Source organism: Chiroxiphia lanceolata, chromosome 12 (assembly GCF_009829145.1).
Source record: "Chiroxiphia lanceolata isolate bChiLan1 chromosome 12, bChiLan1.pri, whole genome shotgun sequence".
Classification (NCBI taxonomy): Eukaryota; Metazoa; Chordata; class Aves; order Passeriformes; family Pipridae; genus Chiroxiphia; species Chiroxiphia lanceolata.
The window spans coordinates 1,214,093-1,241,711 of NC_045648.1; the positions used below are offsets into that span (position 1 = coordinate 1,214,093).

At 51.2% G+C, this 27,619-nt stretch overlaps 1 protein-coding gene and 1 long non-coding RNA gene across 8 annotated transcripts; one reads left to right on the forward strand and one right to left on the reverse strand.

Moving 5' to 3' along the window:
* Positions 1 to 3,383: 3,383 nt before the first annotated feature.
* On the reverse strand, positions 3,384 to 22,075 carry LOC116792671. 5 transcript variants are annotated; one of them, XR_004359222.1, is made up of 5 exons: positions 7,570 to 7,661; positions 6,530 to 6,891; positions 4,880 to 5,024; positions 4,554 to 4,675; positions 3,384 to 4,278 (listed from the first exon to the last, which is right to left on the reverse strand). It is a non-coding gene; the product is annotated as an uncharacterized LOC116792671 (long non-coding RNA). The 5 variants fall into 5 exon arrangements; XR_004359223.1 differs by lacking the exons at positions 6,530 to 6,891; positions 7,570 to 7,661 and adding an exon at positions 22,064 to 22,075; XR_004359225.1 differs by lacking the exons at positions 6,530 to 6,891; positions 7,570 to 7,661 and adding an exon at positions 5,810 to 5,895 and having other exon boundaries at positions 4,554 to 4,670.
* On the forward strand, positions 6,161 to 27,337 carry ANP32A (acidic nuclear phosphoprotein 32 family member A). 3 transcript variants are annotated; one of them, XM_032699833.1, is made up of 8 exons: positions 6,161 to 6,344; positions 19,878 to 20,027; positions 20,164 to 20,286; positions 22,255 to 22,453; positions 22,656 to 22,754; positions 24,515 to 24,612; positions 25,574 to 25,634; positions 25,784 to 27,337. In XM_032699833.1, the coding sequence occupies exons 1-8, from the start codon at positions 6,291 to 6,293 to the stop codon at positions 25,843 to 25,845; spliced, it is 846 nt and encodes a 281-aa protein (XP_032555724.1). In that variant the 5' UTR covers positions 6,161 to 6,290; the 3' UTR covers positions 25,846 to 27,337. The 3 variants fall into 3 exon arrangements, with proteins under 3 accessions (XP_032555724.1, XP_032555725.1, XP_032555726.1); XM_032699834.1 differs by having other exon boundaries at positions 22,668 to 22,754; XM_032699835.1 differs by lacking the exon at positions 22,656 to 22,754 and having other exon boundaries at positions 6,182 to 6,344.
* Positions 27,338 to 27,619: the final 282 nt, after the last annotated feature.

Here is a 27,619-nt window from a genome sequence, read left to right on the forward strand (position 1 = left end):
CTGGCCACTCCAGGTGTCCCACGTGGTGAATTCATCACTCACCTCAACCTTCTCACCTAAAATGGGCACAAATACCCTCCCAGTTCTGCATCTCACAGACTTTACCCAACGTTCTGAATGATCCCACGAACATTCCCGTCACCAATCCGTTGCCAAAATCCTCTCTCAGGGTGCTGGATACAACAGGAATTTCATATCCTATTATTTGTGCAACTAGGAAAAAAAAATACTGGATGTTCAACACCCCAGACCTTCGTGTTAAGCAGGAAAATGAAGTCACAGAGAAACTAAAGGATTATTAAACTCTATTTATTAACCTACTTTGGAGACTGTGAGGACCCAATTGTTGAGGAAAAACACTCTGGCATGAACTGAGCATTTTTAAACCTGCTTCATTTTAGAACTATTTTTTATTGACTTTAAAAAAATATTTACATTTTTAAAAATAATCAGTTTTCACCCTGCTTTCCTGTAGTAAAGTTAATCCTGTGGTAGGATTGGTGTAGGACTTTTTGCCTGAATTTCAGTGGGTAGGAATCCACTGCAGCCAACAAGAGCTGGAATTTGCACTTAAAAGTGAGGTTTGATGGCACATTAGTGAGAGAAAACAATAGTTTGGGGTTAGTATTTCACAAGCCCACAGTAAAAGATTTAAAGTAGAAATGTATATTAAAAGGAAGCAGGATATTCCTTATCCCTTCTCCCCCCAGATTTTTAAAGAGCTCTTCACTCATTTTGGATGAAATCTAAAATACTCTGTTCCACATAACTGGAAATAAATATCAACAGATGAAAATTGTGACCTAAAATTAAGGAATACCAAAGTATTATCAGAGAGGTTGAAAAGTCCTATTTATTATAGGACTGAAAGAAAGGATTCCTGAAACAAAACCCTGTGGAACGAGGTGCACAAATAAAAGGTGTTTGTGTTGGAGGGCTGGGTTGTTGTTGGAATTCCGTGGGATTTATCCCAGTACCTCAGTCCCTTTACATCCCTGCCATTCACTGGTGTTTACAGAGGACACAAACCCACCTGGGACTCCAAGATTCTCCCAGTCTGGCCAACTGAGGGGATCCTGGGAGCGGGATCTGTGCCTGTGCCCGGGGTGGAGCTGGCAGTGCCCGGAGGTGACTCCCACATTCCTCCCACCTTTCCCCTGACTCTCCCCTGGCCACCAGGGACTTTTTTAGTCCTGGCAGAGGTTCCCACAGCAGCTGCAGCCCTAATTACCCCAGGAGCTATCCCATGAATCACATTCCTCTGGAAATCCCTGCCCAAGAACTGTCCTCACTTTCATCTCCTCCGCTCCAACTGGCCCACTTGGAAGCTCCCGCATCCGGTGCCGCACGCGCCGGGCAAGGAGCTCTTCCCGCTGCTCCGGGGGGTCCCAGAGCTCGGAATTCCTTCTGCTGCATCCCAAACCTGCAAAGGGGAAAACCCACAACCAAACCCTGTTTGGTTTTCCCTGGCAAAGAGCACAGGTGGGTAAAGATTCCTGAAAGGAAAACCTGCCCTCGCGTTCCGGTCGCTCGGGGAAACCGCCGTAAAAACCAACTAAACACCTCTGGGTTTATCCCAACGCCGCAGAATTCCCGAATTTCCTGTTTTAATTCATCTTCCAAGCGTCTCTTGTCCTCTTCAGGAACAGCTGCTCAGCCAACCCTGCAAACCCCCTGCAATAAGCTTCACTTTCTACACCTGAATTTCGACACCGTTCCTGTATCCGCCTGTTTTCCACCTCAGCCACAAAACCCACCAACACACAGTTGGAGCTTTTAATTTGCCTGTAACTGTCTGATTTTGTCCTAAAAAACTGACTTTTTTCATTCCTACCTCTGATTCTGGGCTTTATTCTGCTGAGCTTACCCTCTTTTTTCAGGAATTTTACCGGGATCTCTGAAGTTCTTTTCCTCCTTCCGTGTTGACACACTCGCGGATTTATGACGGGCCTAAAAAAACCCCCAAAAACCTGATTTTCCACCCTCTCACAGGTCTAACAAGTTCTTTCATTTTGATTCCCTACAAACCAGTCAGTAAAGCTGCATCAGCTGCTCATTTCACTCCCAAGTTGTGCTGTTTTTTTTTTTCTTCTCTTTCATGTTTTACACACGTTTTCCCCCAAATTATCCTGAAGATTTATCCAGCAGTTGAGCTAATCCCTGAATTTTTTTTGCCTTTAATGAGATTTTATCAAAGTCTTTAAGTTGATCATGGGCAGGACAAGCAACAGCAGCAAAAAAATGCTGAATGTTGTTACAAAACAAGTAATATTCAAACCTCATCTTAACAAGTCTTGGAAGGAAATATATTTAACAGAGGATGAAAAAAAAAAGGGATTTAACACCTATACTCCACTCTGAGGGAAAAAAGGTAGTTTTTGAGACATCCCAGAATTATTTCTCTCTTTTTCTCCCCATTTTCTACCTTCAAGCAGCTCCTTCCCCTTGCACACGTGGCTTTAAATCCCCTTTTCTTCATTTCTTGTCCGAGTTTCCTGGTTGAACATCGACTTCCCACCTGAAATGCTGCTCAAAACGGATTTTAAGGATCTCAAAGCACAAACTGGTGCTGTAAAAAAATTGTATCGTTTCCCAGGGCTCATTTTTGTCCCTTTGCCACAGAATTCCCGGATCCCAGTGATTGATATTGGTCTAAATTCTCCTTACTGACCATCTTCCAGCTCTGCTGAGGGGAGAGGGAAGAGGGAGGGTTTAAGAAGGGAGTTTTCCCTGTGCCATTCCCAGATTTGCATACAAAGCAGGGAATGAGGAAGATGTTGCCCCAAACATGAAGGAATGTATTGTGTGGAGGCAGCAGGGACAAACAGGACCCCACTGAGCCACAAAGGGGTATTATAAGGCACAAAAAAAACAACCAGCAGCTCCTTCCAGCAAATGCTCAGCAATCCAGGGATTTTGCACACACAGAATCCAGGAGGATTCCACATGGGATGAGTATCTTAATGTCCAGGAGCCTCCATATGGGACCAGGGCGATGTGGGGCTGCAGGAGTCCTGTGGAAAACAAACAAGGGAAAAAGCCTCCAAGGATTCCTGTCAACAACAGAAAAAAACCCCAAACAATTCCTGTTCAAAACCAACAAGAAATAAAAACGAGAAATAAAACAAACAAGAAATAACTTCCTGTTTAAGAGCCGAGAAAAAACAACCAAACAATTCCTGTTAAAAAACAAACAGGGGAAAAAAACCCAAACAAACCCAAAAGCAAGTGAATGATCCACAGCAAAACACAAACTGGGGGTGAAATCAACAGACTGCCCAAAATGTTGTTATTTAAACGGTTTTTAAAGCTGGATCGGGAAAGAACTGAGAGATGAAAACACAGCAGCACACGAAAATGCACTTCAGGCTCAGCCAGGCCTCAAGAGTTCCTCTAAAGAGTTTTAATATTTAATATTAAACCATGTGTAGAACTTCCTTTTCACATCATTAACAACAAATTACTCTGAGCAATGAAGAAACTGGAGGAATATGTGAACTGTGTCCAAAAATGCAACGTGAACTGATTACTCACAACATCCATGTCTTTGTACTTCAGCCTTAAAGCCCAGAGAGCACAGTGAGAAATGGAGAATATTTTAATCTTCCAGGGATGCCACAGAGCAGCTCCCAGCACAGTAAGCAGGGCTCAGACAGCTTTTCCTGCTCCACTCCTTTAAGGATTCCAGGAGGGATTCCACACCCACTGTGTCAGCACGTGGAGAACAAAAACCTTAAATTTCAGTGACACAATCACATCCATTTTTAAAGCTGTTTGACTTTCTTTTTTATATCCTAAAAGTATGATCTGCCCAGTGACCAGGTTTTTTTTTTTGTTAAGAAAAAGCTGTACTCTGCAAAAATGTTATTTAAAATTTATTTCCAGTTTGATAAGATACTCGGATATTTATCCTGCAAAACATTTCCATTTATTTTTAGTTCCCAGACTCCCCAGCAACGTGCACATGAAAAGGGCAGAGGGACAACCAACAAGTTTTAAAGACCTAATTTTGACTTTGAACTCGGAATAAATTCCCCCCAACAGTTCACAGGGGGGCATTTTATACAACTTTAAATAATTAGAGCGTTGTTTCCTTCTGAGAAAACAAAGGGAAAAGCCTGTCTGTACTCTCAGAAACTCCTTGTTTGAGGATATACTTATAAACAGTTTGTTTCCTTGACAAAAGTTCTTTTCCAAAGGTCTTCACCCGTTCCACGGAAACAAATTCCAGCCCAAACCTTCCTGCAGCCTCAGCCCAGGGGTCACCTTTGGTCACACCTGGAAAGGAGAATTTAAAACAGAGCTAAAATAAAATTCACCCTCATCCCCAAGTCCTAAATGTCTTGTAAAGGTTTAGGATGTTAACTGCATGCAGTAAGTTCCCTCATGTTGGAATCAGAACCACAGAACAATGAATATCTTGCCTGTGGCACACCCAAAACCAAAATTTGATGGTTCCAACAGCTAAATCATAATGAGGCCCTAAACCATCTCAAAAATATTACCCTGCTGCAGAACACCAGTGGCACTGTACTGTAAGTTATAATTTTTACCTGAAGCTGGATCCAGCTGGACCTTTTCCTTTTACTCTCCCAACAGAATTCCTGCTTAGCTGTCACCCATATTCATGGCAGTTTATCCACAGACACAGGTGAAGCTTCATCTCTGTCCTGCACTGCGAAGTATTTTGGTAAAACAGAGTTTTTCAGCAATTCTCATCTTTGATACCGAGTATGAAATCTTTCCAACAACTCTCAGGGATTTTTAGGGCCCTGTCTTTCTGAGCCAGGGGAGGTGGAGGTGAGGGAGTCCCCCCAGAGCCCAGGGACTGCACAAAGGGCCAGGCAGGAATCTCAGCAGGGAATGAAGCCCAATTTACCTGTGTGCTGCTTCCCCTGATGGAAGCGGTGCCCTGGGTTTGATGAAACCCGTCACGAGTCCATGGAGAGGAGCAGGTGAGGAGGTTGGCACCTGACACAGAGAACCCTGCCAGGGCACAGCTGGCACCTCATCCCTGCAGCTGCCTGGGAAAGGATACGGGATCATGGAATGGTTTGCGCTGGGACCTTAAAGCCCATCAGTCCCACCCCTGCCATGGGCAGGGACAGCTCCCACTGTTCTAGGTGGCTCCAAGCCCCATCCAACCTGGCCTTGGACACTTCCAGGGATCCAGGGGCAGCCACAGCTTCTCTGGGCAACCTGTGCCAGGGCCTCCCCACCCTCACAGGGAACAATTCCTTCCCGATATTCCAACTAAACCCTGCCCTATTTCAGTCTGAACCCATTCCCCCCTGTCCTGTCACTCCAGGCTCTTGTAAAAACTCCCTCTCGGTCTTTCTTGTCGCTTCCCTTCAGGAACAGAAGGACTGCCCTCCTCGGCCGCGCAGGCCCTGCCCCTTCTCCATCCCACAGCTGGATACAACACGAGCCCCTGCGAGGCTCCCGCTGCCCCTCGGCGCACCCACAACACCTCCAGGGCGCTTCCCTGGGGGGAGAACCGACCGTCCGGCACTCCCGGGCACAGCCAGCGCCTACCGCCCCGATCCGCCCGGAGCCGCTCCTACCCCGGCCCGAACGGCACCACCCGCGCCCCCCGCCCGAGGGTTCCCCTCCGAGGGCGGCCGGGACCGCGGGATCCCCTCTGAGGACGGCCCCGGCCCGCCGAGCGGCCTCTCCCCCCACCGCCCGCTCCCTCAGAGCCGCCGCGGCGGCGCCGCCGCCCCTCCCCGCGCTCCGCCCGCCCCTCGCGCTCCGCCCGCCCCCCGCCGCCGGGGCCCGCGCCATTCCCGCGCCATTCCCCGCTCCGCACCTTTCCCTCCCTCCTGGCTGCGCGCCCCTACCCGGGCGCGGCTCCGGCTCTAGCGCCGCTCCCGCCCCGCGCCGCCTCCCCCGGCGGCCGCAGCGGGGCGGGCGGAGGGGGCGCAGCGCTTCCCCGCGCGGAGCCGCAGCCGCGGCCGCTCCGTCCCCCTCGGCCAGCGGCGCGGAATGAGGCTCGGCGCGGGGCCGGGCTGTCCCCCTGCCCGGTCGACGCCGCTCCCCCATTGGCTTCCGCCGCGCCTGGCGCGCGCCATTGGCCGGGGCGCGGCGGCGGCGCGCGGCGATTGGCGGCGGGCGCCGTCAGTCAGGCCCCGAGCCCCCCGAGCGCCCGCCCCCGCGGTTATCAGGTTAGTGCCCGCCGCGGTGCTGCGCTCGGGCTTCCGAGCGGCGCTGGGCGAGCCCGAGTCCCTCCGCGCCCCGCGACCGGGGGGGTCCGCACAGGGGTCACTGCGCCAGCACCGCCAGCCACGGACATGGACATGAAGAAAAGGATCCACTTAGAGCTGCGGAACAGGACGCCCTCAGATGTAAGCAATGCCAAAAAAAAAAAAAAAAAAATTAACGATGATGATGATGATGATAATAATAATAATAATAACGATGGTGATAATAATAAAAAGGCATCCCGTGGGGTTTTTATTTTTTTCGGGGGGGGGGAGGGAGGGTGTAGCGTTGGTGTTGGCGGGGCCGCTGCTGCCCTTGAGGTGCCTACCTGTGTGTGTGTAGGGGGCCGTGCAGCCCGGTTTGGGGGTGCCCGGGGTGCTTTGGGGGGACCCGCGGCCGCTCCTGCCCGTGCCGGGCTGCGATGCCTCGGAGGGGGGCTCGCCGTGCGTTAAATAAAAAATAAGTTGCTCGCTCCTCTCTCTCTCGGCGTGTTTAGTTCGCAAATATTTGTGCAGGGTGCTGGGCAGGGAGAGGCAGACAGGGACTGCGAGTGAGTTGCGAATGGTTTAGTTTAAAGTGCGTCTTCATTTCTTTGCAGTGATCAGGCAAGAGAGACTGGGGAGCCATATTTGTAACTTTGTAGTCCTCATGAACGCGCCCTTTCTCTCTCTCTCTCCCTCTCTCCAGATGCTGAGAAGATAAAAGGAAAGAATTTTAAACCAATGCTTAGCGTTGGTTGGGTTTTGCCTTTTTTTTTTCCCCCCCTCCTTTTTTTTTTTTTTTTTTTTTTTTTTTTTTAAACGGGGCGATGGGGGCATCGCCGCCCCGGTAGCGCGAGCGTTGAATAATAATAATAATTATTATTATTAAAAAAAATATTGGAAGAAATCAACGCACTCTCCACCCCCTCCATCCCCACACACGCACAAAAAGGCTGGATGTGTGTGCGTGTTTTTCCTTTTCTCCCCCCTTTTCCCCCCCTTTTCCTTCCCCCCGGGGCCGGACTTCAGGTTGTTGTTCCGCGTCTGGCGGAATAAACGGGGGAAGAGAGAAAAACTTTGGCAGGACAGGAAAAAAAAAAAAAAACAAAAAAAAAAAAAATAAAGAAAATAAGGGGGGGGGGAAGGACGGCGGGGGAGAAAAAACCCCCCAAAAAACAGGGAAACCACCCCAGAAGAGTGGGCGGGGGGTGCCCGCTCGGGGGCAGGCGGGGCGCGAACCCGCGCCGGGGAAGCCCCTTCCCCGCGTCCCCCCCATCCCCGGCGGGCCCCTCACGGTGCCGGGGAGGGCTCCGGAGCCGCGGCCCCGCAGCCCTTCGGAGGGTCGCGGGCAGGGGGAGAGCGGGGGGCGAACGGGAGTCGAACGTACCTCAGCGGGCAGCGCCCGGGGCAGGGCGGCGGGACGCGCCCGGTCGCTGTCCGGGGGACAAAGGCGGGCGCGGGGCGGCGGAACGTGCGCTTTAAAGTTTAAAAAACTCCCCGTGTGCGAGCGGGAGGGAGGAGGAGGAGGCGGCCGGGGAAAGCGGGGGAGGGAGGAGGGCTCGGCGCGGCCGCGGCTCCCGCCGCCATCCCCGGCGCGGCGCGGGGGGCGCGGGGGCTCCGTGAGGCGGCGGGGGTAGCGCCGCAAGTAGGACGCGGCGCCATGTTCTGGGCTCCCCCCGCCTTCCCTCGCCTCCTCCTCCTCCTCCTCCTCCTCCGTGAGGGGCCGTGAGGGAGCCCCGCTCCCCGCTCCGCCGCCGCTCGGCCCGCGGGGGTTTGTGAGGCGATGTGGCGGCGCTGCGGCGGGGCCGCCCCGCGCCCTCCGACATGACGGGCAGCGCCGCCGCTGCCATTTTGTCGCCGGGCGCGGGGCCGGGAGGAGGCTCGGGACGGCCGCGCCGGGGTAAAAAAAAGCTTTCGAAACCAGGGGTTTTGTTGAATATTCGGGGCACCGGGAGGGCGGCGGGAGCGGGGTCGGCGCCGGGTGTGGGGCGGGGGGAGCCCGGCGGAGCCCCCCCCGGGCAGGGAGCCGGGAATCCGCCTTCTTCCTGGGCAGGGCCCTGCGGGGAGGTAGGTCTGTGTGGCTTCAGGGGTCCTCTGCTATTTTTAACCGTGGTTTTTTAACGATTTTTTTTTTTAAAAAATTAATTTTTAAAAAATTTAAAATCGTTTTTATTATTTTAAAATAATTTTTTAATAATTTTTCGCCCTATCCCGGTCCACCCCCCCTTACTCCTGGGGGCTTATTCACCATCTTAAACACAGACTTTTAACGCTTTAAAAAAACACGAGGCGAAGCTCCTCAGGTATAAACTCGATTTTTTTTTGTTTTGTTTTTCTACCCCCACCTCCACACTCGGATTTTTGTTCGGTTTCTGCTCAGTTTGTTTTTTTTTTTTTGCCTTCCTGCCAAAGAAAGTTCCGAGAGAGCTCCGAGTCGAGCGCTCGGGGATGGGCAGGAGGCAGCTGGAAAATCGGCATTTTTCAACCTGTCGCTGCTGCTTTTTTTTTTTTTTTTTACCTGCCAGCCTCGAATTTTAGCAGCGAGTTTGGCGTATCCGACCTCCCAGCCCAAATCCTTCCGGTTTTTTTTTTTTTTAGGAATGGGGATGAAGGTGCCACTCGGGGATGTTGTTCCATGTTGTTCCAGATGTGTTTATTGTGGCTGCCTGCACGTGCTTTTTTTTTGGGGGAGAATCGAGCGTGTGCTTGGAACTCTGCTGCTCTAAAATTACCTGTTAAAATCAAACTCGGCCGAATCCAGCCACTGGAACTGGGCTTTAGGATTGATCCCGGTACCAGAGTCGTTTATTTGTGGATTTTAGTCAGTCTTTGGGCACGAGCAGGATGGTTCTGGGAATTTTTTCCTCAGTCTTTGACTGTCAGTATTTCTGCTTTTTTCTGTGGGGATCGTTATTTCCCAACTTTCACATGTAAAGTAAATAAATCTTGGTGAAAATACCACCAAAAATACTTATTTTGGTGCTTGTACCCAATACGTGCTTCGGTTCTGTGATGTATCTTTTATTTAATATATCCTGTAATTAAAAAGGATCAGACCTTTTTGTAAATCAGAGGTAAATAATAGGATGTTGATGGGCTGTTGTGTTTCTTTCTGAGCCTGTATTTAATATTTAATGGCTTGATCTGCCTGAAACAACTTTTATATGGAATTCTGTGTGTTCCTGTGCAGCTGAGCTTGTTACGTGGGGCTGTTAAGTCATATAATCCCATAAAGTTCCATCTTGACTAATAAAACCTACTATAAATGTCCTGAAGTGGATGATGTGGGAGATATTTCTTCCTCAGTCTCGTCTGCAGTTGTTTATTTTTTAAATTCTCCCTCCATTTTCCCCATGAAGTCAGTGTTGGTGAAAGGTGTGGGGTTCGGGGGTTGAAATGCGGATTTTCTGGGTGTTGTACAGCCAGAATTGAGTTTGTTCATCTACTTTCTGCCCGGATATTTCCATTTTTATCACGTTATTAGTCACAGTAGTGCAGTTGGTGTAGAATTGGCACTGGGTTTGTCTTATCAGTGTCATTTTCTATCATAATTAACCACCTGCAGAAACGGGTTCAGTTATTTTACCTGGCTTTCCTCCCCAACCATCACCTGGCAATGCTCACCCGGGCATATTTTTGGACATTCCTGTTCATTCCCATCATCAAATCACCACTAAAATACCAATATTGCCCAGCAGAGTCAGTTTTAAGGCTCTTGGCTGCGGGACACGGAGGTGGGGCTTGAAATTAGGCACAAAATTCAGCTTTTCTGCTTTACAACTGAGCCTTTAGTGTGAGGATTTAGTCCTTTATCAGCTCGGAATTGGGACAGTGATAGAACACTGACTGAGACTCGGAGTATTTCTCACAGTTCTGGCTCTGTTGTGCTTTAAAACTTCCCTGACACTCTGATTTCTCTTTTTTGGTGGTGGGGGGAAATATTAACTCTGGATGCAAACATCTTTACAAAGTACTTTTAAGTGAAAAACACATTTTAAAAAGGCTTTTTTTCCTCCAGCTGGTTCCTTGCTGTGACACTTAAAAGAGCACTGAAGAGTTTAAAGTGACACACGACCATTTCAATGATATTTAGGTCTTGCCTGTGGCTGCAGAGAAGTTTTTTGGGACTCTTCCCGTTTCCCCATTTTTCTGGGATGCTGAATTTAATTTACAGCTCGTGAGAATTCCCTGTTGACCAACATTTGGGGAAGTGCAGCCACAGTTACAGATTCTCCCTCTGCTTCAGGTGTGTCTCCAAATTCTAGCTTGGAAAAAACACGTTCAGGGCTTTAACTGATGGAATTGTGCTGTTTTCCATCAGGAAATGCATTTCCTGAAGAAACAAGTTCTTGTCCTACCCAAAAATTGGTGGAAAAAGGAGGGGGAAAAGCCTTTTTCCAACCCCTCCTTGCAGCAGGAATTGTGTGTTTATCCATAAATAAATACACATTCCTGCTGTTCTGCTCCAAGTGTGCCCCAAAACCACTTAGGGTTTTTAAAGGGATTTAGGGCTTTTAAAATACTTTTTGTTTTGCTGTATTTAAAATGTCATTTTATTTTCATTGATGACACATCTTTAAATGTCCGTGGAATGGTGGCAGAGGCGTCCCTGGCTGCTTCCTTAAATATTTACATCCCATAAGGCCGGTGTTGAGTGATTCCCGGTAAATATTTACATCCAGGGAAGCTGGTGTTGATCGATCATTCCCATTTCATTCATTCTGGGCATTATTCCCTCCTCTTGCCGGGCAGATGTTGGAGAAGCTGGAAATTAAGGATTTGGGTGTCTGGAACACGCGTGGTCCTGTCTTGGGTGGGGTTTGAATGAGTTAAAATAAGGGAAGGTGCTTTGGGCACCGGAATTCCCAGCGTTTGTGGGATCCCAGTGCTGTGCCTGGAACGGAGCAGGACTTTCCTGGGATGCCAGGAAGGGAGGGAGAAGGGTCTGGATTGACAAACAGCTCCAGTCGCTGAACCAAACCCTCTGTGCCCACCGCAAGTGCAGATCCCAGGTGGGAACAGAGAGCAGGAATGTTGTGCTTTGGAATGATGGACACTTCCCAGCTATTTCTGGGACACTGCTCCACTTGTTCTGGACAGAACCCTTCCCTGTCTGCTCTTGCTCCACTGTCCTTCCGACAAAATAACCCATAAATACGGAGTCTGGGGGTTTATGGGATTGATCAAATGGGTCCTGGAGCTCATGGAAGCACAACTCCGAAAGAATTCCAAAAAGAAGGAAAAAACCCCAGTTTGCCTTTACACCCCAGTGTGAATGTTGTGCTCTGGTGGAGTCCGTGGACTTGGTTGAACACTTTCCCTTCAAAGCCATAAAAAAGCCAGGAAAAGCTCCTTTTGTCCAAGTAAGACTTGTCAGCGTGTCCTAATTAGTCCTTGAAATTACCCTTCGTTAAAATGCGGTTTGGTTTGGATGTGTCTCAACATCAGCCCTTGCCAAAGGCTCCAAATCCCAACCTGGAGAGTTTGGGAAGTGGAAAGGGCAAAGCAGCCTTGGGTTTTCCTTGTGTTTGATTTCCTACAAAACTGGCAGTGGAGGAAAAGCGCTTTGGAAGTGGCGAAACTGAGACCTGGAGCTGGAGCGATCCGTGGAGTCCCCCTCTCCAGCCAGGAGCAGAGCAGAGGGATCCCAGCTGGAGAACAAGAATGGGAATATTCAGAAGCATTTAATGCAAAGATCCAGCTGTTTATTGGCATCTTTGAGATGGTCTGTCTGAAATATTTGGAATTTGACGGAGTAAAATGAGTTGGAGCGTCCCTTTGTCTCGCTCTCGGGGTTTAGAGCTGTGTGATGTAAAATATTGGAGGGTAAAAACCTTCACTTATTGAGCCAGAGTTTTTTCCAGAACTCGCTCTGAACATGGAGCAACTTGGAGTTGAAAAAAATAAGGAAAACAAAGCACAAACCAACAAGCAAGTAAAGAAAACACCAGAAGTTTCCTGCGTCTCTCCCCTGCTCCTTTCCCTTGGGATGGGGCGATGTGGGATCCTCCAGGAATAGGACACCAGTCCTTGTGGGATGAGCCTAAACAGAGCCCAGCTGGAGTGAGGGGAGTTTGAAAGGTGGCATCAGGAGGAATTTCTCCTTGGAAAGGGTGGTGAGGCCTTGGCAGGGGCTGCCCAGGGAGGTTTGGAGTGCCCAACCCTGGAGGTGTCCCGGGAAGGCCTGGCCGTGGCACTCAGTGGAATCAATGATCCTGGAGGCCTTTTCCACCCTCAGGGACCCTGGGATGCTGGATTGTCACTTTTGGGGGTGTTTAAAAATGCTGGAGTTCCCAAGGAGATGCAGAAGAGACATTCCAAGGGAAAGCCTGAAGTTGCATCCCTTTGACAAAGCCCAGGGGGATGTGGAGCTCCAGCAGTGCCTTCACGTGACCTTGGTGCAAGAATTTGGCACCCGAGGCCGTGGTTGGGTGATGAGCGGGGGTTGGGGTTGGGGTTGGGGTTGAGTGGTGTTATGTGGCCATTTTTGCAGCGTTTCTCCCTGTCCTGGAATTTCCCAGAATCCCAGAATGTTACAAGTCGGAAGGGCCCCCCAAGGCTCATGGAATCCAGTTTGCAGGGGCTGTGCCAGGGAGGTGGCCATGGCCCACTGCTCGAGTTATACAAGTGACTTCAATCAGTTTATCCCATCTCAGATACTCCCAGTAGAGCCTGGAAGGGATGAATCCAAATCCATGTGGTGGTTTGGATAAGGAAGGACCATGCCTTGGTTGGTGCCTTGTTCTGGGATCTTGGAGGAGGAAGAGGAGGTCAAACCACTGGAATTGTCCCTTCCCTGTCGGGTCTGGTTGTGTTTGTGGGCAGGTCCTGATCCCTGAGCACCCTGGGAAGGAGCAGCTGAGGATTCCCAGTGGAAGGGGAATCCCGGTGGCCGCAGGCCAGCGGTCGGAGCGGTGGCACCTGCCCGGCTCCCTCGTGCCCGGGGGCAGCACGCCAGGGCTGGAGGGGGCCCTGCCCACGTGGGCAGAGCTCTGGCAGGGCCACACAGCTCCTGAGGTGTGTCCTGGGCACATCCAGGAGCAGCTGCTCCAGTTGGGGCTGGGGACACTCCAGGTTCTCTTTCCTGGCCGTTTTCCACCAGGAGCTGAGCTTGGCCTGGCCTGAGGCTGCTCTGGGGTGGGACTGTGGGAGGCTCTCCCTGAAGGTCTGTCCTGAGTGCAGGTGGCAAGTGGCACATGGGGGGCTTGTCTTCATTTATTTATTCTTTGTAAATTTGGTTGTTGAAGTTGGTCACATTTTGGTGGTCCCTGGATCATCTCGGAGCAGACCTTGAGTCATGTCTTTGAGTGTCCAGAGCAGCTCTCAGCCCAAGGCTTTCACAGGCCCTTCACCCGAGCATTTGCTGGCCTGGTCACATTCCAGATGGGATCTGAATCGGGAATTCACGCAACATTCCGTTGGAATTCAGTTGGAATAACATCCAGTAGGAATTTTGGGGGAAGCTTCCAACAGGAGCATGAAGAACATGGTCTCCTCACCATCACTGTGGAGCAGAGCAGCAAGGGTGGCTCCTACAGGACTGGGGCATTGCCATGGAATCATGGAATGGCTTTGGCTGGAAGGGACATTAAAGCCCATCCAGTCCCACCCCCTGCCATGGGCAGGGACACCTTCCACTAGCCCAGCTTGCTCTGACCTGGCCTTGGACACTTCAGGGATGGGGCAGCCACAGCTTCTCTGGGAATTCCATTGCAGTCCCTCCCCACCCTCACAGGGAAGAATTCCTTCCTAAATCCTGAGCCTTGCCAAACCCATGCCAAAACCCAAGGACATTGTGACAGTGGAGGGTTGGCTCCTCTTAACCCTACTGCACAGATCCAGTGGATTAGAAGCCTGAGGAGACCCATTTCTGCTCCAGATCCCAGTCTGGGTGAGAACAGACCTGGAATATCATCCAAGACCCAGCAGGACACAGCTCTTGGAGCCTGGTGACAGCAGCCAGCGATGGTCATTCCTTCCTGGGGGGACACACAGCGCTCTGTGTGGACTGGCCAGGATTGGGAGACCAACAGTGTCCCAAAAACACAACCCCAGGGTCTGAAGAAGTGTTTGTGTGAGAGAAGAAAACTGGCTCTGCTTTTAGAAATCCTTTGGGCTTCGCTTCCCTTCTTTCCACAGCTCTTCCCACTTGCAAAGAAGGTTTCCATTGGGATAAGAGGTGTGAAGGACTCTCCCAATGCCCCCTTGGATCGTTTGGTTGGTCTTCACCTGCCTTTTTTTGATAAAAATACCCCAAAGTGGGATGTTCTGTCCTGGGGTACCACGTGGGAGGGACACTTGAGAGCATCTGCTCCATTGTGATGGAAATGAGCTCTTGGAGCCTTTGCTCTTCCCGGTGGTTTGTACTTGTAAATTCGCCTTTTATCTTGGAAAATTGTATTCCCAACTGTGTCCTTCTGTCACCTTGTTAAGCCTTTAACCACAGACCGGGATTTGGGGGCTTGGGACTAATTCTGGGATCTCCTGCCCATGGGTTGTGGGTTTTCTGAAGTGGAGACTTTGCCCTTTGGCCTCTTTTATCCTGGAGCAAAGGAGGCTCAGGGGGGACCTTCTCACTCCTCAACCCCCTGACAGGAGGGGGGAGCTGGGGGGGGTCGGGCTCTGCTCCCAGGGAACAAGGGACAGGAGGAGAGGGAACGGCCTCCAGCTGTGTCAGGGGAGGGCCACATTGGACATGAGGAGGAATTTCTCCCTGGAAAGGGTGTTCAGGCCTTGGCAGGGGCTGCCCAGGGAGGGTTGGAGTGCCCATCCCTGGAGGTGTCCCAGGAAGGCCTGGCCGTGGCACTCAGTGCTCTGGGCTGGGGGACAAGGTGGGGATGGGGCACAGGGGGGATCCATGGGCTGGGAGGGCTTTTCCAACCATAATAATTCCATGATTGTGTCTGTGTTGATGAGGGAGAGAGGGGTGGTCTGTCTGCCAGGTCCCAGGTGTCAGCTGGGAGGAATTCCATGGGATGCAGTCCCTGCTCCCCCCTGGCTGTCCAGCTCACCTGGGAGCAGGGGGAGGCTCTCAGGAGCCAGGAAGGATCTGGGGCAGGGAAGGATCCAGGCTGTGCCTTTGGGACCCAGGGAGTGCAGGGAGGAGATCAGAGCCCTGGTTATCAGCCAGGCAGGGGGATGGCAGGGGAGTCCTGAGGAGCTCCGGGGATGCTGGCATCCACCAGACCCAGTGGCATGTGCTGGAAGCACCTGGGAGTGTCAGGAATAGAATCTGGGATGGCCACTGTGGGGCCTGGGGAGGTGGGGGGAGAAGCAGGAATCTCCTCAGTTGTGGGAAAGCCAAGGGCTGATCCTGGGAGAACACAGAGCAGAAGGGAGGGAGCACCCAGGAAGTGCCTGCTGGAGCAGGGGGCACCTGCTGAGGGACAGGGACAGGACAGGGACAACCCTGGGCCACAGAGGGACAGGGACAGAACAGGGACAGAGGGAGACAGGGCCAGGACAGGGACAACCCTGAGCCAGAGGGGGACAGGGATAGGACAGGGACAACCCTGGGCCAGAACGGGACAAGGACAGGACAGGGGCAGAGGGGGACAGGGCCAGGACAGGGCCAGCCCAGAGGACAAGGCAGGCCAGGCTGGGTGAGGGGCACTGGGCAGTTGAAGCTGCACCACGTGTGACATCCCAACCCGGACACTGATGGTCCTTTCTCACGGATCCAGTCGGGGCTGGGGATGTCTCGGGATGTCCTGTGTGGCTTTTGTGCCACCCTCTCACCTCTGGGTGCCCCCCAGGCTGTCCCAGTAAGTGCTGTGGTGGCACTGCTGGTTGGGTGCCCGTGGGGTGTTGCTTTCCCACCGTTTCCCACGTGTAGCAGTTTTTTGGGATGATAAGTGCAGGTCCTGTGGTTTGTGTTCTGTGAGTGCTGACTCCAGGCCCTGCTCTGTGCTGCAGGGATGGAGTTAAGGATACACAACCATGGCAAGTTGGGTTTGCTTGTCTTTGGTGCAGCTGAACAGGAATTTCCTGAGGGGACACAGTCCCAGATGGGTTCAAATCATCCCCCCAGAGCCTCCTGCTCCCCTGCCCATCCCCAGCAGTGCAGGGATGTCAGTGGGATCCCCCTCCCCTCATCCACGTGTTCTCCAGGACTCAGAGGAGCTGCTCAGTCGTGTCCCATTTATCCTGTGAGGAAGGAGATGTGACAGTTGTAGCTTTGCTGTGTGTTCTCAGGGAAGTGCAGATATTTGGAGAGTGATTCAGGAGCTGGAATTTTCCTTAACATCACAAAGGCTTCAGAAACACAAACAAGGAGTAGATTGCAGAGTTTCTGTTGTGTTCACTGAGCTGGTTTAGCTGGAATGTGGCTTCCCTGAGGTCACCTTTCCCTTCCTCACACCGATGGCTGGAGTGAGCCTGGATGAGGCCCAACATCCCAGCTGGGGGGTCAGGATTGGGAAGGGATCTCTGGGCAGCAGCCAAAGCCTTGGAGAAGTGCCCTGGTAGTCCTGGAGGGGCCATGGGAGCCGTGGGCTCTCCCAGGGTACCTCCACTGGAACAGGGACCAGAGAGTTCCTATGGACACGGGGAGGAGAGTGGGATGAGGGGAATGTAACACTTCCAAGAGCTGTGTGGGAGCTCCTGCTGCTTGCACTGGATGAAGGGAATGGGGTCCTGTGGGACAGGGAGGGTGCCCATGGCAGGGAAGTTGGGAAAAGCCCCCCGAGCCCAGCTCATCCTCCTGAGTCTTCTACGGGGTTCTTCAATCTCTTAGAACATGAAGCCATCCTAGTTTTGACTGGAATTTTGGTTGGAATCCTGTTGTTCCAGCGGTGATTCCATGTGTTGTTAACACACCTCTGGCCTCAGAAGCACTGACATGGTGTTGCTGTGGTTTCTCCTGGGGAGGATCAGGAGCCCCTGCTCTGCTCTTCCCTAAATAAATCTCCAGCTCCACCAAGCCACTTCCAGACCTGGCCACTTGGATTCCAAGATGTTTCCCCATGGAGTTGTTTGCCTGTGCCTTTGCCCAGGATCTCAGGGAAGAGGAGAGTGTGGAACTTCTGGATTGAAGTTTTTTAAAAAGCAGAGAGGAAACAGCCTTGCCCCAAAACCCCCCATGGTGGGGGTGGAATGAGACGATCTCAAAGGTCCCTCCCAACCCAAACCATTCCTGGATCCTAAAAGGAGCGAAGGAAAAGCAGAAGTTGGCTCATCTCCTGTCATATTGAAGGGTTTCCTGCTGCATCCGTGGCTACTTCCACCTCTCCCTCAAATTTCCTCTCTACTCCTGAGGAAACTTTGTCCAGTTCCCTGTTGACCTCTTCTCCGTCCTTGGGGAGGATGGAGGGATGGGTGGATGGATGGATGGAGGGATGGAGGGACGGATGGATGGAAGGATGAACAGATGGATGGAGGGATGGACAGATGGATGGATAAACGGACGGATGGGTGGATGGATGGATGGCTCCTCCTGGGTGAGGGCAGGTGCTGTTTCTGTCTGCCTGGGAGGTTTGGGTGCTCTTTGCCCCTTTCCTTTTGCCTTTCCCCTCCCACCTTCCCTCATCCTCCTACATTCCCACAAACTTCCTTGCAAAGAGGATGAGGCAAAAAAGAGCTCCTCGAGCAGGAGCTTCCCGGGCTGGAGAACAGCTCCCAGAGGTGTCCCTGGGTGCTGGCTGAGCCTCCTCCCTGGCCAGGGGAGATAAAGGAGCAGGCAGGACCCTCCTGCTGCCGAGCAGGGACCCAGATAGGGGCAAATGCAGCTTAATTTGACTTTTTCCCCTTCTTTTTTGGCGGGAGCTCGGGGTGTGTGTGGAGCAGATGAGCGAGAGGACTCTGTCTGTCCCCAGACTGATCTCGCTGGAGGCTCCTGATACTCAAATACTGTTGAGTAAAAAGGTGCTGTTGAGTGAAAAGATAAAAAGTTACCTTGCAAGTGGCTTTAAAATTTCAAACCAGGGAGTGCTTTGGAGTTTTGTAGCTGATTTGGGGACTTTGGGGACTCTTTTTTTTTTTTTTTCCGTGGTCACGCGTGGGATCAGGAGTGTGGACTTGATCTTGGGTTCCTTCTCCCCACCCTCACATTCTTCTGGAGGGCTTTGGTGGAGCCATTCCCTGTCAGAATTCCTCTAGGAAAACCGTGGAGCCTTGGAAAAAAGCCTTTCCTGTCTCGCACTGCTCCTCCTCCTCTCAATGAATCACTTGTGCTCTGTGTTGCTCTGGGCTCCCTTCCCTGTTGACTTCAGTGCCTGGGATTTAATTAGAAATCTAGGGATGTTATTTGGAGCTGGAAAACTCCATCAGATTCTTCCCTGGGCAGGGGGATTGCAGGGATAAAAATGGAGGAAATGCAGTATTTGCATGTTAACTGCCCTTGGGGTGAGCTCAGCAGTCACCTCCTGTCTCTGCACGAGGTCCTGTTTATCCCATTCCCGGCGGGAAGCGGCACCTCTTCCCTTTCCCACCTGGAAACAAACCCAGCACGAGGATGGGCTTTTCCAGGGAAATCTGCTGGGAGTTATTTCTCCCCTCTGAATGCTCTGGGGGTGTGGAAAAGGCAGTTCCTCAAATGGGAGGAGGGTCCTTCCTGTGGAGTCACAGGAATCATGCAGAGCCCAGGAAAGCTCATGTTGGCTGGGGAGGGATGTGAATCCTGGGAGCTTTGGGGTAAAAAGGAGCAGTTTAAGTAAAAAAAGGAGCAGTTTAGTAAAACAATGAGCAGTTTAAGTAAAAAAGGAGCAGTTTTAGCTGGGCTGGGCTGTGTTTAGGGGCTCATTTCCATCGGTGCTGTTGGGTCAGTGGATGGTAACACAGAAAAAAACCTGTTTATAAACAACCCCCAAGCCCTGGGCTGTAACATCCCGTGGGCTTGTTGGGCAGGTCTGCAGCTCCCAGACCCTTGGGGACATTCTCCCCACCCTTGGGGACATTATCTCCACCTCCCCCTGCTGCAGCAGGGTGGGGGAGATAAGGGGACAGTGACACTCAGGGAGCCTCCTCTTCCTGCACCACCAAACACGTCCCTTTGTTCCCCGACAAAGGAGTTCCCTCCATGGAGATCTTCCCTAAAATACCACATCCCTCCATGGAGATCTTCCCTAAAATACCACATCCCTCCGTGGAGATCTTCCCTAAAATACCCCCTCAAGCTGCCCTGGAGAGGAGGATCAAACATGGCCTGGTTTAGGATCCCCAGGACCTGCTCTCGGGGGTGTCTGAGCACACCCGGCTTGAGAAGATCCAAAAATTCTTCCGTGCAGGAAGAAGTTATTTTAACAATCAGTAATATATTGTAGCAGCCCATGAATTGTGTACAGTGTCAGAGTTGTTAGTTTAAAAATTAATAGTTTGGTTTCATATTTTTAGGATGCTTTTCACTCGGTTTCGTGGGTTTTTAGGATTCTTTTTACTTCTGTTTATTAAAGATGATGCTGCTTCTCACAAGCAGAAGGGTTAAGCCAGCATTAATCTATAATATAATTTAATAATATGATTTAAATGAGTAATTTATTCTATGTTTATATAGAGAATCAGTTACTTAAATTATTATTTAATTAAAAAAGAACATGTTTTGAACTGTGGATGTCGTTTGCAAAAACAGGCAGCAAATCCAAATCCCGGTGTTTGTGAAACGCTGCTGCCCAGACCAGCAAAAGGAGGGATCAGACACTGAAAATACCCAGAATCCCTTGAGTTTTTTTGCCTGATTTGTGCCCTCTCTTCCCTCCCCAGGTTAAAGAACTCGTTCTGGACAACTGCAGGTCGTACGAAGGCAAAATCGAGGGCCTCACGGATGAGTTTGAGGAGCTGGAATTCTTAAGTACAATCAACGTAGGCTTAACCTCAGTTGCAAACTTACCAAAGTTAAACAAACTTAAGAAGGTAAATAAAAAAACCTCCTGGGCCAACCCCTCCCTTTTCCCTCCACGTGTGTCCAGTTGGGTAAAAACAGCTGGATCCCCTTTGCTCCGGGCTCTGTGTTTGCACCCCAAGCTCGAGGTGTTTCTGTGCCTTTCAGCTCGAGCTGAGCGACAACAGAATCTCAGGAGGCCTGGAAGTGTTGGCAGAAAAGTGTCCAAACCTCACACATCTAAATCTAAGCGGCAACAAAATTAAAGATCTCGGTACAATAGAACCTCTGGTGAGTCGGGGCCGGGGGGGGGTGACCCCGCTGGGGGATGAGGGAATCCTGGTGTGGTTTGGGTGGGAAGGGGCAGGGACACCTTCCACAGAGCAGGTGGATCCTGGATCCTCCCAGGGATGGGGCAGCCACAGCTTCTCTGGGCTGATCCCGGCTGGAAAACTCCCTCCCTCTCCCTGCCTGCTTGTTTCTTGGGAAGTTGACCGAGCTTTGGACCAGATTCCCCCCCTGGCTGCACGGGAAGGGCAGGGATGGCTCAGCTCCCCCATGGACACACTGCCCAGGGAGCAGGGCCTGTGCTGCTCTGACCTGATCCCAGAGAATCCTGGAGTGGTTTGGGTTGGGAGGGACCTTAAGCAGGTCCTGGATGGGCAGGGACACCTTTCACCAGACCAGGTTGCTCCAACCTGGCCTCGGACACTGCCAGGGATGGGGCAGCCACAGCTTCCCTGGGAATTCCATTGCAGTCCTTCACCACTCCCCAGGGAAGAATTGCTTCCCAGTATCCCTTCCCAGTATCCCATGTAACGCTGCCCTCTGGCAGTGGGAAGCCACCCCGTGTCCCGGATCCAGGCCCTTATCCCGGTCCCTCTCCCTGTTCCCGGTGAGCCGCTGGGTCCCTCTAGTGGCTGCGGGGCCGGGCCGGGCTCCCCCACCCTGCGGGAATCCCGGGAATCCCGCAGCTCCCAGGACTCCACGGGCTCTGGATCTGCCCTCCAGACCCAGCACTTCCTTACAACGTCTCCAGGAGCAGTTCCATTGTGGATCTCCTTCCTCTCAGCAGAAGGGAAGGGCAGAGCTGTTAAACTCCGAGGACTGGAAGTGCTCCCAGTTCTCCCAGTTCTCCCAGTTTCAGGCTCCTTGTTCCCTCGGTTGCTCCACACACTAAACTGCAGAAGGGAGATATGTCATAAGCCTTGATAGAAATACTTAATAAGGGTGGATCCAAACCCTCAACTCTTGTGCTTTTATTATTACCATGATAAAGTGCTGTGGGCAGTGCAGATCCCCTCCAAACAAAAACTCACCCAAAAACCCCAGGAATCAATTCCTATTCCATTTCTACACCTTCTTCATTTTCCAAAGGCTGAGGTAAAAATCATTCAAATATTTCAAATACCTTTTAGCAAAGTTCTTGTGTCCAAGTACCCTGTTCCTACTTCCATCTGAAATAGTTTCAGTACACTGAACTGGCTCTGGAGCCTTTGGGAGAACTGACTGGATATTATTTATTCCCAGTGTGGTCCCTCACAGCACCATCACCTCTTCCCAGACTTTCACAACCCCTGATTGGCTCTGGAGCCTTTGGGATAACTGGCTGGATGTTATTTATTCCCAGTGTGGTCCCTCACAGCATCATCACCTCTTCCCAAACTCTCAGTACACCTGACTGGTTCTGGAGCTTTTGGGATAACTACCTGGATATTATTTATTCCCAGTGTGGTCCCTCACAGCATCATCACCTCTTCCCAAACTCTCAGTACACCTGACTAACTGTGTGAGTTTGGGAGAACTGACTGGGTATTATTTATTCCCAGTGTGGTCCCTCACAGCACCATCACCTCTTCCCAAACTTTTGTGAGCTGCTGAACTCCAGGGAGATCCTTCACCCTTCCCAGATCCCACGGCAGACCCTGCAGACCTCTCTCCACCCCAATCCAGAAATGCCCTAAATATACCCCAATAGTACCCCAAAACACCCCTGTGCCCACAGGAATCCCTTGGGTGCATTCTCCCAAACTTTTGTGAGCTGCTGAACTCCAGGGAGATCCTTTACCCTTCCCAGATCTCACAGCAGACCCTGCAGATCTCTCACCACCCCAATCCAGAAGTGCCCAAATGCCCCAAATATACCCAAATAACACCTGGAAATGCCCCTGTGCCCACAGGAATCCCTCGAGCGCCTTCCCTCCGTTCCCATTGCTGTGGAGGGGATGAGAGCTGAGAGGTGTCCCTGTTGTTTTGCAGAAAAAGTTAGAAAACCTGAAGAGCTTAGACCTGTTCAACTGCGAGGTCACCAACCTGAACGACTACAGAGAAAACGTGTTCAAGCTCCTGCCCCAGCTCACGTACCTCGATGGCTACGACCGGGACGACAAGGAGGCGCCGGACTCGGACGCCGAGGGCTACGTGGAGGGCCTGGATGACGAGGAGGAGGATGAGGATGGTACGTGCAGGGCGCTGCCGGGTGGCCCCGGGGTCACAGACCCACACGCTGCCTCTCGGTGCCTTTTGCTTCCAGCTCTGACTTGGTGGCAAGAGAAGGGTGTTCTCGGCAGCTCCTTCCTGGCTGATGTAAAGGAGAAGTGTCTCAGTGTCCCCAAAGGAACGAGGGGAATGGGCAGGGCCTGAAAGAGCAACTTTCTCAGTCTTATCTCTAGTGAAAGATCGGGACGACAAAGAAGCGCCGGACTCGGACGCCGAGGGCTACGTGGAGGGGCTGGACGACGAGGAGGAGGATGAGGATGGTAGGTGGGGGTGGAGGGAGTGCCTGAGGGATGCAGGGGCTGCCTGGGGTGGTTGGCTTCCAGCTCTCGTGGCTCCCAGCAGCTCCTGCAGCTCAGTGTCCTCAAAGGAATGAGGGGAGAGAGATGGATGGGGCCTAAAGAGCCACGTCCTCAAAGGGCAGGAACTGAGCTCTGTGGGACCAGGGACAGGGACAAGGACAGAGCTCTGTGGTGACCAGGGACAGGGACTGAGCTCTGTGGGACCAGGGACTGAGCTCTGTGGGACCAGGGACAGGACCCAGGGAATGGCTGGAGCTGTGTCAGGGCAGGCTCAGGTTGGATCTCAGCAAAAGGTTCTTCCCCCAGAGGGTGGTTGGCACTGCCCAGGCTCCCCAGGGCAGTGGGCACAGCCCCAAGGCTGACAGAGCTCCAGGAGGGTTTGGATGATCCTCTGGGGCACAGGGGGTGACTCTTGGGGATGGACCTGTGCAGGGATAAGGGTGGGACTGGATGATCCTTGTGGATCCCTCCCAGCTCAGCATATTCAGTGATTCTGTGGATTTTAGCCCTAGTGAAGGGTGGGAGAAGGAAGGCACTGAGAGGGTTCAGGGAACAGAGCAGCCAGGGGTGAGGATGTGGGGCAGAAATGGGTGAGAAGGATGATGTGCAGTTGTGTGGATCCAGGTGGAGAAGGGCAGGGTGAGAATCTGGAAAACAGCAGGAATTAAGGAGCTGCTCCATGAGGACAAAACGAGATCAGGCAGAAGAGAGGAGTGAGTGAGCGTGTGTTGAAGCAATGAAGGAACAACCAACATTTAGAGGCAGGGAAATGAAGGGGGGTCCCAAACAAACCTGTAATGGCAGGGAAATGAGGGGGGTCCCAAACAAACCTGTAATGGCAGGGAAATGAGGGGGGTCCCAAACAAACCTGTAATGGCAGGGAAATGAGGGGGGTCCCAAACAAACCTGTAATGGCAGGGAAATGAGGGGGGTCCCAAACAAACCTGTAATGGCAGGGACATGAGGGGGGTCCCAAACAAACCTGTAATGGCAGGGAAATGAGGGGGGTCCCAAACAAACCTGTAATGGCAGGGACATGAGGGGGTCCCAGAGCTGGAGGTGCCACCTGCCCCCGAGCAGCTGGCATGGCCGGAGGAGCCCCCGGAGCCAGGGAATGTGCTGGATCCCAAACCCAGCTCTCACAGCAAAAGCAGAACAGCTGCACTTGCACTTTTCCCTCAGTGCTGAGTGGGAGCTCTGAGAGGGCCTGGCAGTGCCTGCTTCCACACAAATGCATGGAAAAGCTCCCAAAGGCCGTTCTGCAGCAGGGAAAACGCTCCAGGTTGGAGCACGTGGGGTGGTTGGGTTTGATCCCTTTCCCCTTGGAAAGGGGCTGTGACCCCCTAAATGGACGGGGGGTGACACTGGGGGGGGTGTCAAGGCACGGGGGGTCCCTGGGGAGGGTTCCCAGCTCGTGGGAGTGGCGTTCTGCTCCCTCCTGGTGGGAGCAGCTGGACACTGGGAGAGCTGGACACGTCCCCTGGCTCCGAAATGCATATTCATGGAAGGGGAGCAGCTGGAGCTGCACCAGTCCCGAGGCTCCACGAGTGGCTGAGCAGCCCCAGAGCAGGGGTGCAGCTGCACAGCTCCCTAAAATCCTCTGCTGGCCCCAGGGAACGCTCCCTATGGGCTCCTGGTGTCTCTGGGAGGGCAGAGCCAGGGCAGCAACATCCTAAAAAATCAGCTGGAAATGACTTGAGTGGTTTGTTGTGTTTGTGCAGAAGAGGAGTACGATGATGATGCTCAGGTAGTAGAAGATGAAGAAGATGAGGAGGAAGAGGAGGAAGGAGAAGAGGAGGATGTGAGTGGAGAGGAGGAGGTGAGGATTGAACTTTCTCCAGCTGGGAGCAGCTGGGCAAGAAATGCCCCAAATGGCAGTTTTTAGGACTTTTAGTCCCCCACCGTGTTCAAGGCTCTTCCCAGGAATGTTCCTTGATGCTGGGACAGGCCTTTGCTGTCAGCAGAAATCGGGGATGGGGGATTGTGGGAGGTTCTTCCCTGTCCTCCAGCCTTAAATCCTCCCCTGCCACTCCTGAATGGTTCCTCAGCCTCCTAAAACCAGCTCCTCAGGCTCTGGACATGCCCAGGATTTAACTCTGCCCCTGGAGCACCTTCTGACCAGTCAAGTTTTACTAAACCCAGGACATGGGAACAAAATTTGCAGCTCCATATCTGTGGTTCTGTGATTCCTTGGGGTTTTCTGCACTGAAACTGTGCCAGAATCCAGTTATTCCCTCCCCAACCCCAGTTATTCTACACCAAACTTCAGTTATTCCATAGCAAACCCCATTTATTCCATCCCAACCCCCAGTTATTCCATCCCAAATCCCCATTTATTCCATCCCAACCCCCAGTTATTCCATCCCAAATCCCCATTCATTCCATCCCAACTCCCAGTTATTCCATCCCAAATCCCCATGTATTCCATCCCAATCCCCAATTACTCCATCCCAATCCCAGTTATTCCATCCCAACCCCTGTTCTTCTGTAGCAAACCCCATTTATTCCATCTCAAACCCCATTTATTCAATCCCAGACCCCAATTACTCCATCCCAACCCCCAGTTATTCCATCCCAAACCCCAGTTATTCCATCCCAAACCCCAGTTATTCCTTTATACCTGTGTGGGAAGTGGTTCCTTTTTACGACGTTTCTCCCTTATAAAATCCCGTTGGAATTTTATGCTCAAACTGTGAAATTGAACAGTTGTTAAATTGTCAACCTGTTAAAATTCCTGCCCTGAACCCACTTCCTGACCTTCCCCTGTGCCTGAATTCCAGGAGGACGAGGAAGGCTACAACGACGGCGAGGTGGACGACGACGAGGATGAGGAGGAGCCCGGTACGGCCCCGCCCCTTTTCCCAGGCAGAAACCCGGGATAGTGGGCTTGGAAAGTGTGGAATTTTGCAGGAAGCGGGGCTGTGTCCATGCCCTGCTCCTGCCAGAGCTGGGGGAGCACTGGGCTAACCGAGTTTTTTTTGCTTTTGCAGAGGAAGAACAGGGACAGAAGAGGAAACGAGAGCCCGACGATGAAGGGGACGAGGACGACTAAACTGAAGAACCTATTTTGAAATTTTCCTATTGTGATTTGACTGTTTTTACCCTGTATTTCCCCTCCCCTGCACCCCCAACCCCTTTTTTTTTTTTTTCTTTTTCTTTTATTTTGTTTTTTTTCTGATTGTAATGTTGCTGTGGGAACGAGAGGGAGAAGCAGAGACTGGGTGGGCAAGGGAATAAAATACTATTTTTACTGCCACTCCTCCTCCTATTCATTGGAAATTTCTTTTCTTTTTAAAATCCCTTCCTTTAGTCCCTGTAACTGCAATAGTTTGAGTATAAACCAAGTGGTAATTTGTTTCTTATTCTTGGAGTGGATAACTTTGCCACCCGGAAGGAAAATAAGGATCCAAAAAAAAAAAGCTGGAGCCCGGTGGCTCATCCCTCATCCCCCAAATCCCACACTTGGAGACGGTGGCGGAGGTTGGGATTTTCCCACTCGTTAAATAAACACCCAACAAGCATTTTTTGGGGGGGAATGCTGCTGGAATTCGAGGCAGGGCACCATCCCTCCACAGCAACAGGGTGAGAATGGCATCTTGCTCCGTGCTTTTCCTTTCCCCCCGGGAATGACTGCCATTTTCAGCCACTTTTCCCTGCTTTTTGGAGCTCCTTTGGCTTGTTTTTTTTTTGTTTTGTTTTGTTTTTTTGCTCTTTGTAAATAGTGACCAAATGTTTTCCTTGGGCTTGTTTTTCTTTTTGGGGTGTTCCTTTGGATCTGCTTTGGGGGGTGAATTTGCAATCCCTGCCCTGTGTGTTGTGTGGTTTTTTCCTTTTTCCATTTGTTTTTAATTTTTTTTGGAGGGGAGGGAAGGGGAGTTTTTGTTTTGTTTTGGGTTTTTTGTTTTGTTTTGTTTTTTTTTTGGCTGAGGTGCAGCCAAGACACTGAAAATGGCAGGCATTTAAATATATATATAAATATATATAAAAAGTGTTCCTAATTCCTGAGTTACTAGTGAGATGAATTTGACAATTGTAATAAAAAAAATGTTCCAACCCTTTTAAATAAGGTGTGTACTATTTTGGTCTGTAATATATAACACCAATAGAGTCGATTTTAAGTGATGAGAAACTACTTCCACTTGTGCTCTATACTTGGAAAAAAGACTTTTTACACCCCTAAATCCAGGAGGCAGTTCAGCATGTAGGGTAGGAGGTTTCTTTTCATACACTCAAGCACGAGATACTAATTAAAATTGTATTTTCTTACCTAGTGGAAGTCAGTAAAATGACTGAAAATGCCTAGTGAATGTACAGTTTTACTTTCATATCCCTCTTTAAAAATAGCTTTAGAAGTGACTTGTATTTCCTAGTCAATATTTCATCTGTATAAATACATTTGCAACAGGTTTTGGTTTTTGGGTTTTTTTTGGTTTGTTTCGTTTGTTTTTTTGTTTTTTTTGTTTTTTTTTTTTTCCCAGAAGAGCCAAACTTTGAGTTTTATGTCTGTTTGTCATTGATGAATTTCAATAAATCTTTTTATACAATTTTTTCTGTGGCTTATTTGAGTCCAATGGGCCACTGGGAAGAAGGAATCGCAGCCCTTTCCAAGAGCCAGGCTGGGAAATTCCCGGAGATTTTTAGGAGCTGGGTGAGGCCTTTTGCTCCATAAAAAAGCTGAGGTTGGATGAACCAAAGGGAGAAGTTGTGGCTTTAATGCAGCTCCTGAAATGCCGTTTTCCCTCTGGAATGTGGGTTCCTGGTGGTGTGATCCTTTGTGCTGTTTAATCCTCTCCCTGTTTATCCAGGCCTGGAAGAAAGAATTCCTG

Bases quoted from the DNA above. Each gene is read 5' to 3' on its own strand.
- ANP32A (XM_032699833.1), top strand. From the start codon at position 6,291: ATGGACATGAAGAAAAGGATCCACTTAGAGCTGCGGAACAGGACGCCC. The intron at 20,287-22,254 runs GTGAGTCGGGGC...GTTGTTTTGCAG, and splicing joins TCGGTACAATAGAACCTCTG to AAAAAGTTAGAAAACCTGAA. The intron at 24,613-25,573 runs GTGAGGATTGAA...CCTGAATTCCAG, and splicing joins ATGTGAGTGGAGAGGAGGAG to GAGGACGAGGAAGGCTACAA.